Source organism: Solanum stenotomum, chromosome 11 (genome assembly GCF_019186545.1).
Source record: "Solanum stenotomum isolate F172 chromosome 11, ASM1918654v1, whole genome shotgun sequence".
Lineage (NCBI taxonomy): Eukaryota > Viridiplantae > Streptophyta > Magnoliopsida > Solanales > Solanaceae > Solanum > Solanum stenotomum.
Window position 1 is genome coordinate 53,094,103 of NC_064292.1, and position 19,373 is coordinate 53,113,475.

Here is a 19,373-nt window from a genome sequence, read left to right on the forward strand (position 1 = left end):
ATGATGACTACATAATGGCGAGTTGGTGGATGCCGGTGATAACTAATCCATAAAGATTCGCGGTAATAATAATTGTATAGTAGAAACCGATAAAGAAAGTGGTTGACAACCGTAACTAACGATAAATGTGTTTGGTGATAGTTGATATCAGTAAATGCATAGCAAATCAATTATAGGATGATAGTTATTAGAGTCGCCGCCAAATGTCACATTCACGAGAATTTTAATTGAAAGTATTATTGTATACGAGATTCTAGTAAACTAAATATTTATGGAGTAAATAAATATTCCTGTTTAAGATTTTAAAAAATATATTTAATAAGCTAAAGTCTCAATAATTCAAGTAAGACTTCAATGTAGCACATTTTATTTAATTTTTCAATTGCTCGTTAATGCCTAGACCAATGCCCTCTTGTAAATGTCGTTCATTTATTTATTTTTTTAATTATTATTATTATTTCTTAATGCAACAAGTGAAGAAAACAAACATGTGCAAAAATACTTTTTTTTTTAAAAAAATAATCGAGAAATAAGGTTAGTTAATCCAAAAGGGTAATGTTAAATGTATTTTGTTAAAATATAAATTTGAAACCAATTTTCTAACAAAGAGTAAAATTATTCCATTTCACATAATTTAAATGTAATTTTAACCCCTTTTCGAATAAAAAAAACTAAATCAAGAAAGTAGAGAGTATCTTATTATGAAAACAAAGAGAAAGAGCACGTGTGTTAAGTCAACTTAAAAACTCAACAATATTAAAATAAATAATAATATAAAAATTACTACACCAATAGTATTAAGTCGGTGCTAAAGAGGCAACCAAAACACTTTATATTAGGAGCATTTTATTCTAAGCGGAGACTTATCAATATGAATTTGGATTAATCAGTTTTAAATGGTTTTGGACAATATGTGAAAATAAAAAAAAATAAAAATACACTTTATATCTCGATTTAGACGACATCATTCAAATTCTAAGGATTGAATCAGAAAAGACTTCAATCATCATTTATTTGTATGCCTTTTCAATATTTTGATTTTTAATCCTCATAATCTATAGAAGTAATATAATTTCTAACTATATAGATTGTTTTTAAAAAACCTTAAAAATTGTACTCATTGTATTTCAATTATTTGTATTGTTTCAACTTGAAGCAGATTTTAATAAAGCAAAAAAGATTTTTGAATCTTGTGATCTTAAATTAAATACATATATACCAATATATTTTTTATAACATGAAACTGAAATTAAGCGGCGTTTGACAATGTTTTATTTAAAATTTGAAAAAAATATTTAAAAATTGAAATTGTATTTGACCGTGAATACAAAATAGAACTGTTTATGGCCTTTTTTTACTGAGTTATTTGAAATGGAAAAACTAAAAACACTTTTTTTGCTGTATTTCACTTTCTTAAAGATTCAATTTTATGGCCTCTACCGAATTCAATCATGGAAAAAGCAAAAAATAAAATAAAATCATGATAGAAAACACCCCTTAAAAGAGTGACTATCAAGGGAAAAAATATTATTTCTGAAACGAACTGAAAAGAGTAACACAGACATATTGAAAACACGAACGAATATCTCCAAATGGATAATTAAAATAAAGAAGTTGAACTCTCGAAATTCAAACTAACAAACTAAAAAGTAAAGTATGACAAACATATTGAAAAATGAGATCTCCAAATGGATAGCTAAAATAATGAAGTTGAACTTTCGAAATTCAAATTAACTAAAAAGTAAAGTATGATAAACATATTGAAAAACAAGATCTCCGAATGGATAGCCAAAATAAAGAAGTTGAACTCTCAAAATTCAAATTAAAGAACTAAAACATAATGGAAAAACAAGGGAATATCTCCGAACAAATAGCTAAAATAAAGAAGTTGAATTCTCGAAATTCAAACTATGTTATATAAATTGAGACAGAACGGAGGGGGAAAGGCCAACACTTTGTCAAAAAGCAAAAAATAGTTGTGTAAAAAATTGATTGGTTGTTGTATATTTTTCTCTTCTCAAATGTTTGATTGGTTCATATTCACTCTCTTTTTGCTATTTTCTTCTATTTTCTCTTCTCTTTTGGTTTTTTGTGTGGAGAGGAAAAAACACCTCCTTTTCCTTCTCCTTCTCTTTCTCTTTGTCTCTGTTTTTCCCCTCTTTTACTTTCTCACACCATACCCCTTTTTTCTCTTCTATCTCTGTGTTTTCAGTTTTTTTTTTCTTTGCTGCATTTCATCAAACACAAGGGGGGTGTTTTTATTTTTTGTGTTTTTTGAAATCAGTGAAAAAGTTGGTCGGAATTAATGGAAATTCCGGTGATGGGTTGTTGTTAATGGAAGTAGTAGTAGTAGTAGAAGAAGAATACTTCTATTTTGCTTCTTAACCATAATCATCATCATCATGGATTTTGATGCCGGAATTTCCTTGTCTGTGACTGAAGGACCTTCCTCTTTGTCACCGTCTCTCGACCAAGGTACTGTTTTTATCTTGCCTTTTTTTTCTTGTTTTTTTTTGGGTTGAGGATCATCACTGTAGCTAAAAGAATAAAGGGTGTCTGGTGCACTAAGGTCTTGCTATGTGTGTGGGTTCTGGGAAAAGGGCCCGATTATGTAAGAGGTTGTTTTCATAGCTCGAATTGTGGTGATAAATGTAAAAAGCAAGAATTTTTTTGTTTATGGGCTGTGAACCATGTTTTGTTTTTGATTATTGGGTTTTGAATTAATGAATTTTTTAACATAAATACGAGATTTGAGCTAAAGTTATTGGGTTTTGCTGAACCGTTACTTGGATGGTGGCTTGCACCCTTTGTAATTTGACTTGCAGTTTTTTTCTTTTTTGGCTTTTTGTTGCTAAGTAAACAAGGGAAGAAGATAAAGATTCAATTTTTATAATTGGGATTTTATTTTTTAGTTGGGAAAAGGTTTCATCTTTGCCCAAGCTTTGCTGTATATGGCAGTAATACTTTATTACTCTGAGCATGTCAGAGTGCATATGTGATATTATTGTCCTTTTTGCTCTTCATATATTTTGCAATTTTTTAAATCTTTTTGCCTTTTCATTAAAAAGTACATATTTTGAATATTATTTTCCCTAAAATTGATCAAAAGGAAAGTCTCTCTTTGTCTGTCTACATTCATATAATGGCAGTGCATTCATCCATACTATTTTCCCCTCTTTCTTTTTTCTTGGTTGCTTCCATTGATATGTGGATATTGGGTCCATAGCACATTTGGTTCCTCAGTTGTCAATGAGTTTTGATTTTAGTCGTTGTTTTATCAGATATAAGCATATGTGATTCAATTAATTGAAGCGTACACTTTTGATTCCTTTTGCAAGTTTTGAAGGGTGTCAATAAGGTGTTTTAATTGTCTGATATGGTTAACAGAAGAAGAGTTCTTGTGGAATTCGTAAATAGGGAGAGATGCTTTGCTGATCAATTTGGGTGCTTTTCTAATTTCTTGATGACTATTGTTAAATGTGATTACTAATTAGTAGTATAACTTATGATGATGATGAAATGCACCTGAAGTACTTACGGTTGTACTCGCCAACTTTATTGTACATTTAGCCCTCGTTTGGTGTGAGGGATTAAAAGTAATAGTGATAGGATAAGGAAATAGTGATGAGATAAAAAAAAAATTTATGTTGTTTGGTTGTCATGTTTGGGATAACTTATCCCACAATTTATATCATAGTGATGGGATAAGTTATCTCATATACATGGCGGAATAAGTTATTCCAGGATAGCTAACCCCAGGATAACTTAGATAACTTATCCTGGGATAACTTGTTTCCAACCAAACGACCCTATTGTTAGAGGAACACTGTATAAGCAAATGCACAAGTTGACTCTCAACAGGAGAAGCTTTTAACTTTTAAATGTGATGTTATGGAAAAGCTTATGTTGGGGAACGTAAGTTTCTTTTTTTGTAGATTAAATCAGTATTGTCAAAGGCACGCTTAATCCCTGAAGTGAGGCGCAAAACACGTTGGGCGCTTCGCCTCTCTTAATGGGTGCTTCACTATCGTCATCAAGGCTCTAAGACCAAATTTTTCTTTCCAATAAGCGTAATCCTAAATAGGCGATACTAAACAATTGTTGTAATTTTTTTCAATTTCTTTTTCCATATATTTGATATTCATACTCTTAATTATTAGTCTTGGACTATACATACATATTTGTATTTTTTTCTCCATTTGTACCTTCATTAAACCTATGCTTTATCTGCGCATTGCACTTAAACCCCAATGGACCTTAGAGAATTTTTGTTCGCCTTTGATACACTGGATTAATTACTGCTAAAATAAGTTGTCAAGGTCCAAAACTCAGAGCATTTGGAAGAAGTTTATGGAACTGGTATTAATACTAGTATCATTTAAGCTTCCCCAATTATCAATAATAGTACTTATTACTCACTCGGTTTTTCAGACACTTTGTGGCAGATGAATTTGAGATCAAGGGATTCAATTGAGTCGGGACATTATCCTGTCCGTGAAGGCGAACCAGATTGTTCCTACTACATCAGAACTGGTCTCTGTAGGTTTGGATCAACTTGCCGGTTCAACCATCCTCCTAATAGGAAGCTGGTAAGGCACTGAATTCTACTAATAGGGGAAGATGAATTTGAGAAAACTTCCTAGAAGTTATGCAAACTTGAATGATTTTATTATTTGGTGTTGTGCTGATTTTTTCTACTTATCTTGGTTAATGTACAAAATATTTCAATGATATGGTCATAATTTATAATTTCATGAATTAGGATCGTAAGTCCCTATATATAGAGCCCTTATATATTACTACTCATTTTTTCTTTTTACTGGAACTTGAATAACTGTTAATCTATGAGCTTCCAAGACTTGGCTTTGCTGAACTGACAAACAATTCTGCCCCGTGCCTCTGTTTCCCTCACTAAAAATGTTTAATGACAAGGTCATATTGTTTGTAAGCACATCTGTGCAGCACTTACAAAGTGGGCAGGCCGGAGAAGGTGCTCCCTTTCTTGTATCATTAGGAAAAAGTATCAAAGGACGAACCTGCACTCCATGTTTAAGTAGGGTGTGAAAAATCTGTCATAGGTTTTGAATCCTCGTTCCTTAGTTTACATTCATTATGCATACTAGACATAAGCTTCCTTGTACGTACTGCAACAAGCATCTCTGTACACTGCAGTATGAGATATTCAGTTGGGATCTTTTTGTTTTGTTGGTGATAATGTTGGTATCCAGTCCAGTTTGCAGTGGGTGCTTGCTACCTCTGACTAGCACATGTATCGGGTAACTCTACCTACCAAAGCTTAGGCAATTGGAAAGAAATCACCTAACTGTTTGTCTCAGTTGGGATTTGAAGCCCGGTCTCCCATGTTCAGTTGGGATCCTATTTATTCATGATAATTACTAGATGTATAATGCTTATGATGTCTTCCTGTTAGAACTTAGAACTTTAATAATTGTCACCGAATTTAAGTTTAATCCACAAAGATATATGTATTAAAATTCTTGTATATACTTTGATTTGTATAATTGATGATATGCAAAGTGTCTGATGTAGGCCATCGCCACTGCAAGGATGAAAGGAGAGTATCCAGAAAGAATAGGACAACCAGAATGCCAGGTATGTGCTCGGTCTGTGTCTTTTGTTTGCTGAACATGCAGGCAAATGACTAGCAGTGTAATAGCATCTATTTATAGAAATGGAGCAACAACAAATAGCCCCAACCCTAAACTAGTTGGGGGCTGGATTTACACAAAAAAGTTTTAAACAAAGATTCATGGTAAAAAAAAGTACCAATCTCTTATCAAAGCATGTAAAAAAGCTAAAATATAATACTCATAGATTCCTGGCCTGTTTCTGCAAAATGAACTCTGCGACTAAAGTTGATTCTCCCATACTCAACAATTAAATTTCAATTCATGGTGGAGAATGAATTATTTCTTATTTGGGTATTGAATATTTGGTTTGATAAATCTATGCTGTTTTCTGTATATATCATTTGCTAAATACTGGAAATATTCTCCTTGTAATTTTTTAATTTTCTGATTGATAAATTTAGTTCTGAATTTAATTGAAGCAACATGGTTAGTGAGGATTCATATCGCCAATCCCAACTTGCTTGGGATTAAGGTGAGTTGTTGGTTAATAGATTTAGTTATCCCAAGACCAATGTTTGGTGCTTAAAAAGGAATGTTACCTCACTGTGTGATTTTCTTTGATTATTATTGCTAGATTCTGTATACTGTCTGTTTTACTTTTTAAGATCACTTTTTCCCTGCATGACTAGATCTTGGGTTGCATAAATGAATTTTACATACTCCTTATATGAAGCGACTTTAATCTCCAACCTTCAAGTAAAAGTACAACTTTGTTCTATACATAGAATAAATAAACAAAAATGTTCTCTATTTAACAACATAGGCTATTAAGTGAGGCGGTTCACTCAATTTAACATGGTATCACAATCACAGCAAGCAGAGGTCCTTTGGAATTAACACCACCTATCAACAAAATATTTTGCGTCTCTGACCCAAAGAAAAGGAAAAAGAATGGGGCCACGTATGACGTGCCTATTTTAGACATAAAACAAATAAACATAATTGTTCCCTCGCTGGCCCTCTTAAACTTTTAGATGAGGTTGTTCACACAATTCATCAAGATATAATATTGTATAAGCACATCTTTGTTGCAAGTCGTCAGTGAACAAGTGAAGATGAATCTGGATTTTTGGTTTGGTATATTTGTCAAAATGTTCGTTAAATAGAAGAGACTTTTCTGTCTGGAGTGTTTATTTATGATGCCTTTTAATGGTTCAAAAGTTCTCTCATTTTGAATGCTTATTAACCATTAATGACTAGTTTTAGAGTTGGACTCAGGCATTTAATATTTAATATAATCATCTTTCTTAAATTCGATCTATTTGACACTTCAAGTCGTACTCTGCGTGAGCTTTCCTGTGGTAGATTTTCATTTGTCTCTGCTAATTCCCTTAAACCTATTTAGCTCACGGACTGAATGATTATAGCAATTTCGCAGTACTTCTTGAAAACGGGAACTTGCAAATTTGGAGCCACTTGCAAATTTCACCATCCTAAAGACAAGGCTGGGATTGCTGGAAGAGTTACCCTAAATGTCTTGGGCTATCCACTTCGCCCGGTTTGACTTCATTACTAGAACTATTTGTTGAATTTTATAGATCTGTTTTCTAATGTATGCAAAAAGGTCTGCGTTCACAATGACTCTAATGGATCTTAACCTGCATTTTTCTTTTCAGTTGCCATATTTTTGAACAGGGCACTTGCAATTTCTTTTATTCCACATGCTTGCTGGTAAAAGTTATATATGATCAATTGTAATGATTGAAGGGAGCCATACTTATGTTTAACATAGAAGAGAAAACTAATAAGTGAATTTATTGCCTTGTCATTTTGTTTGAAATTCATGGATACATGCATTGCTTCATTGGATTTGCTAGGGTGTGTTATTATTGTGGAAATGGTTGACCGAGACTTCTTCCTTGAGACATGTTTGTGATCTGTGGTTATGCATAATGCCTTTTTTCTACCCGCAGAATGAGTCTGAATGTGCTTATTACATGAGAACTGGACAGTGCAAGTTTGGAAGTACCTGTAAATTTCACCATCCCCAACCTTCTAACATGATGGTCTCCTTACGTGGTTCTCCTGTTTATCCTCCCGTTCCTTCTGCAACAACTCCTGGTCAGCTGTCCTATCCCTTGTCTAGAGGTTCTTTTATCCCTGGTGCACGCTGGCAAGGTCCTTCAGGTTACACTCCATTGATAGTGCCTCAGGGAGTAGTATCAGTTCCAGGATTTGCATACAGTGTAAGCTTCCATATGATACCTTGCTAATTGCAATTGTTTGTTATGTATGAGTTAACTTTGTACTTGGTTGTTATTCTCGAAACCAGAATTTGCTTCATCCAGATAATTCTTATTTGGGTTCCAAATATGCTTGTTGATCAAGAAGGTCTAGTCTTGAACTGAAGTCTTACTTTGTATAAAAAAGTTTAAGTCAAACTGTTTTTGGCTATGATTTTATGACCTCTTTCCTATATTCATATTGTGGATTATTATAACTTTTCTAGAATATGTAATGTTATTGACGGATGAATAAAATAATTCTATCCTTTTCCCTCCTAGCTTGTGTATGCGGAGATTCCTTTCTAAATTTGAAGGTTCTGTTCTCAACTTGAATATATTTGAGAATCATCACACTACCACATAGAAAACCAATTCCACAATTTCTTGGTAATTATTACTCCGAAGATGTAGTTCTCATCTGTTGCTCTTCGAGGATGCCACCATTACTAGATACTGAAGTACCCTTCTTCCTACGCTATTTGAGTGAATAATTTTCTGTGGGATATTATGATATTATTCCCTCAATTGTGAAATAGGCGAGAAAAGTTTGTGAACTAGTTTCAAGGAGCCTATTCACTGCCTTTATAGTTCTTAGAGATAAAGCAATAGACCACTCTTGTAGTCATATGGTATTAAGTTCTTATTATGGCTGATATCCAGATGGAAATATGTTAATGAATTTGTAAGAACATGGTTTCTGAATAATCATCTTTCCTTTGATGGGAAAGAAGTGGGCTGCAGTTGGGAGCGGAGCTGACTGAGTTGGAACTTGACTTAAGTCCGTAGTTATTCATAAATGAACTTAAACTCTTTGCCCTTTATAAGACAGTATTTGCGCAAGATAATGTAACCATTAATGCTCAAATGTTTTGAATACTTTTGTATTGAACTAGCTTATGAGCTGTTCCATATCTATTTTGAGGTTTTGTTTTACGTGCATACAAACTCAATTTACATATAGGTAATATCTTTTTCAGGGTCAGATGGGCTCAGTTTCTTCTCCTGAGGGCCAGGGACAGACAGCTGGAAATAACCAGGTCTATGGAACTTCACGATCCAGTGATCCAGCGACCATGGGATCCCAAGGAGTCACTTCCCCATATCGTCAAACTTCTGGTCCTATGGGGTACTATGCATTGCAAGGGGAGAATGTCTTCCCTGAACGACCTGGACAGCCTGAATGCCAGTTTTACATGAAGACCGGAGACTGCAAGTTTGGTGCTGTTTGTAGATTCCATCATCCAAGGGAAAGGCTTATTCCTCCTCCTGATTGTCTGCTAAGTCCCATTGGACTTCCTTTACGCCCTGTGAGTAGAACTTTTTGTTATTTGCTAGTTCATTTTGGCATCAGTCTAGTGATGAGTTTGCGGTTTAAAGCTTCCATACTTGTTGTGTCAGTGTTAGTGTTTTTGTTTCTCATGCTTGATAATTAAATCTGGGAAGTTGGTCCTCTCCTAATTCTGTTATAGTATTTTTCGTTCCCACTGCGAACAAAGTGCTCTAGTTGATAAGTTGACATTTGATAAGTTGACATTACAGGTTTCATGGGTTCAAAGAGATGGTGTCTTCATTATTTTTCTACTTGGAAGATAAACTTGTAGTCCATGTGAAAAAGTGTTCTTCAAAAAATAAAGAAGGAAAGAAAAACTTTTGTTGATTAGGACTTCAAATATGTAGGGACCTGTAGATTTGTTGGAATCCATGTTAAGACTAGTTTTTGACTAAGCTACTCATTGTTTCGTGTTCTCGCAAGTATGAAAATTTTTTGTCGGGCTTGAGGATATTATCAATGAAGAAACAAACATCTACGTAATAAGTTCTGGGGATTAGAAAGTGTCATACTGTCAATTGTGGCATAGAAATCCTTCACTTCTTCGAACTCTTAGTATGCTTTTCTGGCTGAAGAATTTACTGTTTTCTAAACCAAACAGTAGTTATTTTATCTACAGAAAACAAAAGGGAAACAGAAGAGCAAAAAAACTATTCTTGGAAAACAATTCTCTTGACACTCACAAAACTACTGATTCCTTCAAATTCAAATTCACAAGATTTGTAATCCAACACCACCTTACTGAACTTAGGTGTATCATGTTAGGTGAAGGAGTTGTGTTATTGTCGAGATTTTCATAATCTGCATGACTGCTGCAGTCCTTGAACATATTTGGGAGAAAAATAAAGGAAGAGAACTAGAGATGTAGGGAAAAACACAAGTAGAAATGGTCTAAAGACTGGTTATTTTTTCCTGCTTTTCCCTCCAAAAACCTTTTTGGTATTGTGAAACTTGGCGAGCTGAAAAATTTCTTTTCTTTTGGTTTCTTTTGTTGGATTTGTTTTGCAGGGAGAACCATTGTGTATTTTCTATTCCAGATATGGGATCTGCAAATTTGGCCCAAGTTGCAAGTTTGATCACCCAATGACGGTTTTCACTTATAGTATCGCAGCATCATCAACTACTGATGCTCCTACAGTTCAGCGTCTATTGGGTTCATCATCAGGAACCAGTGCATTGAACATGACTTCAGAAGGGCTTGTTGAAGCAGTTTCAACGAAGCCCAGGCGACTGTCACTCTCAGAAACAAGAAAGATGCCGTCTGGTGATAATAACATTGACAGAGAAGGGTGATATTTATTCACCAATTACCAGCCAGCATCATCATTTTCTATCTTTTTGAGAATCACTAACAGTTGCCTGTAAATTCTTTTCCATCGGTGGAGATGTACAGAATCCAGTAAAAATCTCAATTTATTCTTCTGAAAATGCATTTCAGTCGATAAAGTTGACATATCTGTACTTTCACTTTGGAGCAATGTATAAATCTGCCGATGTTGGCACATATTGGTGAATCCAACTGTTAATTATTCAACCGCCAACAGCGCTCTACATTTTTCTTTGTGAATTAATTTAACCCCCTAATCTCCTGTATGAACCATTGATTTCCTCAATAGCATCCAGCGTTTGTTAATATCAGAGAAGGCTGTAATAATCCAAATGCCTACTCTTGTACCTTGCAGTTTTTTTTTTTTTTTTTAGGAAGAACTCTTGTACTTTGCAATTGTTCTAGACATATGTAAATGCCTTGCTTTGCTTATAATTATTATCAACCACCAGAGTTTTAAGGGTATCTCATGGTTTTAGTTGTCTGTCCATCAACTGAATTTTTTGCTCTAGTTTTCTCTTTTATTTTTGGCAGATGTATATTGTCCTTGCAGGTTTTGTATGAGGTAACTTGTGGTGATCACAAACAGAATTGATGTCAAATAAATGGATCTTTCTTCGTCTGTTCAGTACATTATTATATGGTAAACTGGATTTGTTAGGTGCTCTCCGAAGAAAACAAGGTATGTAGGGATTTCTCCATCTTAAAGAAGTTTATTTAACAGTCTCCTGTAAATTTTCTGTAGACATTGTACAGTGAACAGAAAGGGAACTTGTTCATGCAGCAGGACATTCCATCAGGAAGTCAGTTAAGTATGGAAAGGGAGATGTAACCTCTTAACTTATTTTTTTTTACCTTAACTTTTTCCCCTTAATGATAGTGTAATTTAACGTTTCCAATGATAGCCATGTATATCTGTTTTTCTCAAAACTAGTATGAAATTTGTTAGTAAGATCGTAATTGTTTTTAAAATCACGAACAGGGATTTCTTCCTTGTAGGAAGCTCTTCTTGTGTAATTACACCATTTCTCTTTCTTTCTTAAACAAAACCCGAGACCTAGTTTGTACTTCACATGATATATGTTCAGTAGTTTTATGTTGTAGGCTACAGGATTACCACAATCGTCATCCAAGAAGCTCGTGAAAGATGGTGGATCTCATCCCTGGATAACTACATCCCTAGGTGGCACATGTTTGTGGCAACAAGATCATCTCTGAAGAATATGTGGGTATGTGGTACTGGAATGAAGTTTTGCGTACACTCTACCCTCCCCAAACCCACTTGTGGGATTACACCAGGTATGTTGTTGTTGTTGTAGAAATAGGGCTACTCTTGGGTATGAAAGAAGGATATTCCGAGCCTGGGCACATCCCTTTGATAGCTTTTGTTTAGCCTCCTTTGCTATGTCAATCCCTCTGTATTGAAGTGCAAATATGCATGGATCATTTTGTGAGAAGTTTGAAAAAACATGACTAATCTTAGCAGCATGCTCTTCTTTGTAAGATCTATAGAGCCAAATCTGTTGGATTAGGATACAGTGCTTTTGTTTAAATGGAAGGAACATTAGTAATTCTAGTCATTTATTCTATGATTAGTAGAAGTAAATGAATGGAAGATTCTACGTAGATGCTCCACGTTCTCCTCTGGGGTATTACTATAACTGGCTATTGCTTTTGATAGCTATTACCATTTGTCGCCTTTTGTCTTCCAGTTACCGCATTATTTTCTTTGTTGTTACTGTTCTTTTTCTGGACGCCCTGTACTACTTTCCATTTGAATTGATCTATCTTCTCCTCTGTCATATTTCTGTTTTCTTACGTACTTTGATTTGCTGCACTTTAGCTAAGTGTCTTTCGGAAGCAACCTCTCTATCTACCTTGTGTAGGGGCTTGTTTGCGTACACTCTACCCTCTCCAAACTCACTCGTGGGATTACCAGAGGAGATTGCTTCAATATTTTCTGTTTTCTCAGTCCTTTCTATTACTTTGGTATCTATTACTTTTTATTTTTATTTTTTATAATAATGCTCCTTTTTCTTTATGTTGAAAATTTTGATAATAATGTAAGGTATACTTCCTTCAATTGTCCATCCTGCCTTGATCAAGCTTCTCATTTTTACCAATATCTTGAAAATGACTTCAGGAGCGTTTGTGGGTTCTGGAGTACCTGTAAAGGACGCTAACACATACACCTAGGTGATCATCACCAACAATACTTCAACATGCACCTATTATTCAACAAATTACAGAGAGACTGAAAGGGTGCTCTCAACGTTGGCTCTGCAGTGACTGTTAAGGGCGCGTGCACAACCCCCAAGGTGATCATCACCACCAATATCTCAACCGCCACCTATTATTCAACAGATTATGGATTAGTTACAGGATTGTTCTCAGCTTCTTGACATCACATCATCGAGTTTACTGGTTCTATTCTTCTGGATGTGCTCTACACCCCCCCTCCGCGTTGCCATTTGCATGTTAGTGGAGAAAGTAGAAAGATCCTATTTTCAGACAAGGATATCTGCTGCATTAGGTTGATGTACATATATACAGTAAGATACCCAAGAATATCAATCAGTTGTGACAAAATTGCATAGTCAAGATCTTGAATCTATGTTCTCCAATGAAGTAACTTATAGGTATAATAACCGTGTTATATGGTCTAGTTTGTGCACACCTCGATTACTCAACCAAGTACCTGCTACCGACTATTGACAAAGTAACTTTGCCCACCAAGATAACCCTCAGGGGTTGGCCTGCTGGCAATTGACTTGAGCCTTGGGGTTTGCTCCCTTTCAAGGTCTCAAGTTCGAAACCCACTAGGTGCAAACAATTTCTGAGGGCCATCGGACTGGGTAAAACCTGAATTAACCGTGGTGCACTTGCGGGAAACTCCTTGCCGAGGGCCTGTGCACCCCCGGGATTAGTCGGGGCTCAAAGAGACTCGGACACCCGGTGCAAATAAAAAAAAAACTTTGCCCACCAAGATTTAGGATCTTCTAGAAGTATCAAATTCCGGGCACTTTACCTTTGCCTCAAGACAGATATTATCCTTCAGATTTAGTTGTACCATTGCTTCCCTACAACCAACATGATAGATTGAACTAACAGCAGCTGGACAAGTAAAATTTGTTAATTGCATTAAGATAAATGGAAAACCAATCCTTAAAAAGTAAACTTACAAGTGTATGACATGTTCCATACACAGTCAATAATACATTAATTCTTTTCTTCTCCACTTAAATATCAGACTTTTATCTACGCTAAAGATTAAGAATGTGACATGTTCATACATCATGTGTTGCGCTTTTACATTACACCCAAATCCCTGTGGTGGCTTGGGACATTACACTAATAATTGTTCTTGGGATCTACAACTAAACTGGTGCCTAGAAGTCTTCAAAGGAGAAATCCTGCACCAACAACATGTGGCCGAGTGATTAATGAAATGAGTTAGGAATTATTTTCATTACAGGTTCAAATCACACAAGATGCAAAATATTAGGTGGTTTCTTTCTATTTGACCAACCATTGGGAGACAGAGTTAACCGATACATATGTGCTAGTGGGAAGTAATATGTACCTCGTAAAATTAGTTAAGATACGCGCAAATCAGTTCAAACAACACCTGAAAAAAAGTTTTAAACGGAGAAAGCTTTATACATAAGCTCACTCTTTATGCGAGTCCGGAGCCAAAAGGGTAAAAAAAATTGCCAAAAATTCCAAAAGGGCACATTATATTTTTTTAAAACCAAAACGGCAAAATCGCTCCTGCCGGAGCGATTTTCCTCTGACACATATTAACGCCGTGTACTCCGTTAAAATAAAATCGCTGTCAGGGCAGCGATTTTACCAAAAAAAAACAAATCTTTTTTTTCCCACTAAAATCGCTGGCACAACAGCGATTTTTTAACTCTAATTTTTTTCCTCCACCTAAAATCGCTGCTATGGCAGCGTTTTCATAGAAAAAAAAAATTTGTAAAAACTTTTTTTTGGAAAATCGCTGCCCTGGCAGCGTTTTCCTTAAAAAAAAAAATTTCGAAAATCTTTTCTTTATTAGACTGCCTTTTCAGCGATTTTTGTTAAAAAAATTATTTTTTAATAAAAACACTGCCATGTTTTCAAAACGAAAAACAATTTTAAAAAAAAAAATTGAAGAGAAACGAATTTAAAAAAAAAAAAATTTAACTAAAAAGCTGTCAAGGCAGCAATTTTCAGCCTTTTGACAGCTTTTTTACAAAAAAAATATATATATATATCTTGAAATCGCTGCCTTGGCAGCAATTTTGGTGGAACTAGTTTGTAGAAATATTTTTTTATTTTATTTTATTTTTTGAAATTTCTGTCAACTAGTCAACATCTGATGGTAAATTTCTTTTATTTTTTTTTAAATCGCTGCCCGTGCAGCGTTTTTGCGATTTTGTTTTTAAAAAAAAAATCGCTACCCTTGTAGCGTTTTTGCGATTTTCTTAAAAAAAAAATGACAATTGCTGCTATGGCAGCGTTTTTATAAAAATAAACTTATTTTATTTTTTTGAAAATCGCTACTTCGTTAATGTTTTTTTTTAAAACGTTATTATAAATTTTGTGGAAATTTTATTTTTTTCTAGAAATCGCTGCCTTTGGCAGCGATTTTCGTGAAAACTTTTTTTAAAAAAAATAAAGCGATTTTGGTGGAATTTAAAAAAACAAAAAAAAAAATAGTTCCACCAAAAGCATTGCCAAGGCAACGATTTCTAAAAAAAAAAAACTTTTTTCCACAAAATTTATAATAACGCTGCAACAACAGCAATTTAAAAACAAATAATTAATGCCAAAAAAATAAAATAAATTTGCTTTTATAATAACGCTGTAATAGCAGTGATTTTAATTTTAATTTTTTTAAATAGCAAAAACGCTGCACGGGCAGCGATTTAAACAAAAAATAAAATAAAATTTACCATCAGATGTTGACTAGTTGACAGAAATTTCAAAAAATAAAATAAAAGAAAAAAATATTTCTACAAAAATCGCTGCCAAGGCAACGATTTTTTTTTTATAGAAAACTAGTTCCACCAAAATCGCTGCCAAGGCAGCGATTTCAAGATATATATATATTTTTTTTTTTTGTAAAAAAACTGTCAAAGGCTGAAAATTGCTGCCTTGACAGCTTTTTAGTTAAATTTTTTTCTTTTTTTTTAAAATTCGTTTCTCTTCAATTTTTATTTTTTTAAAATTGTTTTTCGTTTTGAAAACAAGGCAGTGTTTTTATTAAAAAATAATTTTTTTAACAAAAATTGCTGAAAAGGTAGTCTAATTAAGAAAAGATTTTCGAAAAAAAAAAATTAACGAAAACGCTGCCAGGGCAGCGATTTTCCAAAAAAAAGTTTTTACAAATTTTTTTTTTCTATGAAAACGCTGCCATAGCAGCGATATTAGGTGGAGGAAAAAAATTAGAGTTAAAAAATCGCTGTTGTGCCAGCGATTTTAGTGGAAAAAAAAGAAAAAAAAAATTAGATAAAAATCGCTGCCCTGGCAGCGATTTTATTTTAACGGAGTACACAGCGTTAATATGTGTCAGAGGAAAATCGCTCCGGCAGGAGCGATTTTGCCGTTTTGGTTTTAAAAAAATATGATGTGCCCTTTTGGAATTTTTGGCAATTTTTTTTGCCCTTTTGGCTCCGGACTCCTCTTTATGCTATTATATATCCCATTGGTTTACTCATTATTGAGAAGAAATGGTTAGATATAGTATAAATCATTGATAGGAGGGTACGAAGATCAACGATTAGAATAGAAGATTAGTAAGTAGTCGAATTTTATCTAGTTTTTCTCATCAATATTGTTATTATTGCTCTCCTACTATCATATTCTTCTATTTTATTACTATATCTTGTTTTCCTTGCTTCAGTTATCATATTATTTGTTGTTACATGACTTCTTCACTATGATCTATCGGTAAGGTTGTGTACACACATCACAACGTAGAATTACATTGAATACGTTATTGGCGGTGATTTTTTTTTACTGTGATTGATTTAATAGCTGACGTGGGTAAACATCAAGATTGCTGATGTGGAAACATGGGGTTTCGTCCTGCTACCTAATCTAGCAATATGTATAACTAATATTAGTAAATTCTGAAACAATTTGGTGGAAAGTTAATAAAAAGGGATATCATTAAAAACAGAAATATTTCAAAAAATAAATAATATTTTGATATTTATAATAAAAAACATGAAATGATCGAATGTTGTGTAATTCCACTTGAGTAAAATGACTTATTTTGTGTAATTGATTCACGAAAGAAATTGCTTCTACTTTCTTTTGAATATTTCTGTATATTTAAAGTGTCAGTATTGATTTAATTGAGTCGTTTTTTGAAAGGTTAAAGTCACAGTTTTTCATTATATGATTATATGTAAGTCGAAGTCAAATAAACTATGATTATTGAATTATTCTTTTTTGATACACTTGCTCAAATTGAGAATTTATCGAAAACAATCTCTCTACTTTTATCGACCTTTATTGTTGTTATTTGTGGGAAGATTGATTTTTTAAAGACCAATTACTTGATTTAGTTTGGGAAAACTTTTATATTTTTTATCCAATATAGATGAGTTATCTGTCATGAGAAACTTTTTGTGTAGAAAATAGGCAGAGAGGCCAATAATGACAAACATAATTACACTCACATAGTCACCTAGTCACACTGCTATGCCTGTGACTTCCCACTTACTACTTTTGGTTTCCCACATGATGTTTTTTATGTATGTTAGAGTTCGATTAATTTCTAATTTACATTGAAAAGTCTTATATTAAAGGGTAAAACGTTTTCTAACAAAAATAACTCTGTATAAGACTCAAACTCGAAACCTCTAATTAAGAAAACAATACTTACCTTTGTTGGTCTCACTTACTACTTTGGTTTCCCACTCGATATTCGGTATCCACAGAATTTGATTAATCCAAATTTACACTGAAAAGTCTTATGAATAAAATGCTCTCTAACAAAGATAACTCTGTATGAGACTCGAACTCAAAATCTCTGGTTAAGGAAGACGTAGTTACCCTTGTTGGACCCACTTACTACTACTATATACTAGTACTAAAAAAATGTTAACAATGACCCCAACCAAACCACTCATTTCACTTTCTTTCCTTCCCCCAAACTCTCCAATTTCCTTTCTTTTCCTTTTTACCCTTTTTTCTTTTCCATTTTCAAACACCATTTTTCTAATTTTAACTCTTTCTTGACAGTTCATTGCCATTAATCTCATTTCCCCACTTGTTCTTCCTATCTATGTTCTTCCTAACTACTTTATTTATGTGAAAACCCTCTCTTTGTTGAAAGATCAAGAACCCAACTTCATAGTTACATTTTTTCTTTTCCTAAAAAATTGTGAGAATTTATAGCATAAAGATTCCTTATCTTGTGTTTGGTAAGAAAGAAAGGAGAAAAAAAAGATGTCTGGTACTGTTAGTGGGGTTCTTTTCCCCTTTCTATTCTTTGTGTTAGTTATGAGTACTCATGTTGCCCCAATTTCTCAAGTAAGTTCTTTTTTTGTCTCTTGTTATCTGTTAATAATGTTTCTTGATAGATCCCATCAGAGTTCTTGATATAAAGATTGGATTTTTATGGAGTGTTTGAGCTATATTTGGTTCTGTAGGCAAAAGGGTCTGAGATGGTGTTTATAAAGATTGGATTTTTATGGAATATTGAGATATATTTTGCTTCTGTAGGCAAAAGGGTCTGATATTGTGCCAATAAAGATTGGATTTTTATTGTATATTGAGCTATATTTTGCTTCTGTAGGCAAAAGGGTCTGAGATGGTATGTATAAAGATTGTATTTTTATGTAATGTTGAGCTATATTTTGCTTCTGTAGGCAAAAGGGTCTGAGATGGTGTGTGTAAAGATTGAATTTTTATGTAATGTTGAGCTATATTTTGCTTCTGTAGGCAAAAGGGTCTGAGATAGTGTCTGTAAAGATTGAAATTTTATGGAATATTGAGCTATATTTTGCTTCTGTAGGCAAAAGGGTCTGAGATTGTGCCTATAAAGATTGAATTTTTATGGTTTATTGAGATACAGTTTGCTTGTGTAGGCAAAAGGGTCTGAGATGGTGCCTCTAATTGAGCCAGGGAAGGCAGAGAAAATGATGATTATGCTGAATAACACAAGGAGGAAGCTTGGGAGTTTTCAGATTTGTGCACTTTGCACTTGCTGTGGTGGGGCTAAAGCAGTATGCTTGCCTACTCCTTGTTGCTATGCTATCAATTGCAACATACCAAACAGGCCTTTTGGTTACTGTTCTTTCACTCCCAAAACTTGTAATTGTTTTGGATGCCATTACTAAATCCACAAGAAATCAAAAAGTACCTCTCTTTCTTTAAAAGAAAAGAAGTAAAGGGAAGGAAAAAGTCAAATTAGATCTTTTTTTGATCTTTGATTTGTGTTTCTGTAAGTCTGAAAGGGGAGAGGAATATCTGTTCTTAGATTTGATTTGTTTATAATTGTTTGAAGGACAGCTATTTCCAGGTAATCTTTTGCTACTTCATGATGGGATTTGTGCCCTTAGCAGTAGTGTTAAGTTTTTACTCTTTCAGTAATGAAGAAAATGTGATTCTTTTTCTAAGTTGCAAAAAACTTGGATGAAGTACTAGTTTCAGATTGAAGTATAATACATATATCCATGTGTTTCTCTCTCTCTTAATGAAGTTGTTTATTAAGTAAACTTGTTAGTATATTTTATTGATGTTGATAGTTTCTGTCATTATAAAATATTGTTTGCTTACTGAGGTATGTGTACTGAGGTATTCATTACTGTCACTATAGTTATGTTTATTGTCTCCATGTT

General features: G+C 33.8%; 2 protein-coding genes across 3 annotated transcripts; both read left to right on the top strand.

Annotated features, from left to right (window-relative positions):
- Window positions 1–2,073: 2,073 nt before the first annotated feature.
- LOC125843748 (zinc finger CCCH domain-containing protein ZFN-like) lies at window positions 2,074–10,747 on the top strand. 2 transcript variants are annotated; one of them, XM_049522941.1, is made up of 7 exons: window positions 2,074–2,475; window positions 4,432–4,589; window positions 5,551–5,613; window positions 7,030–7,149; window positions 7,565–7,837; window positions 8,854–9,183; window positions 10,215–10,747. In XM_049522941.1, the coding sequence occupies exons 1-7, from the start codon at window positions 2,403–2,405 to the stop codon at window positions 10,497–10,499; spliced, it is 1,302 nt and encodes a 433-aa protein (XP_049378898.1). In that variant the 5' UTR covers window positions 2,074–2,402; the 3' UTR covers window positions 10,500–10,747. The 2 variants fall into 2 exon arrangements, with proteins under 2 accessions (XP_049378898.1, XP_049378899.1); XM_049522942.1 differs by lacking the exon at window positions 2,074–2,475 and having other exon boundaries at window positions 5,539–5,613.
- A 6,892-nt stretch (window positions 10,748–17,639) lies between these two features.
- On the top strand, window positions 17,640–19,229 carry LOC125845179 (uncharacterized). The gene is made up of 2 exons (XM_049524625.1): window positions 17,640–18,063; window positions 18,621–19,229. Exons 1-2 carry the CDS (start codon window positions 17,980–17,982, stop codon window positions 18,870–18,872), a joined length of 336 nt encoding a protein of 111 aa, XP_049380582.1. The 5' UTR covers window positions 17,640–17,979; the 3' UTR covers window positions 18,873–19,229.
- Window positions 19,230–19,373: the final 144 nt, after the last annotated feature.

Bases quoted from the DNA above. Each gene is read 5' to 3' on its own strand.
- LOC125845179 (XM_049524625.1), top strand. From the start codon at position 17,980: ATGTCTGGTACTGTTAGTGGGGTTCTTTTCCCCTTTCTATTCTTTGTG. The intron at 18,064-18,620 runs GTAAGTTCTTTT...TTGCTTGTGTAG, and splicing joins ATGTTGCCCCAATTTCTCAA to GCAAAAGGGTCTGAGATGGT.
- LOC125843748 (XM_049522941.1), top strand. From the start codon at position 2,403: ATGGATTTTGATGCCGGAATTTCCTTGTCTGTGACTGAAGGACCTTCC. The intron at 4,590-5,550 runs GTAAGGCACTGA...TGTCTGATGTAG, and splicing joins ATCCTCCTAATAGGAAGCTG to GCCATCGCCACTGCAAGGAT. The intron at 7,150-7,564 runs GTTTGACTTCAT...TTCTACCCGCAG, and splicing joins TGGGCTATCCACTTCGCCCG to AATGAGTCTGAATGTGCTTA.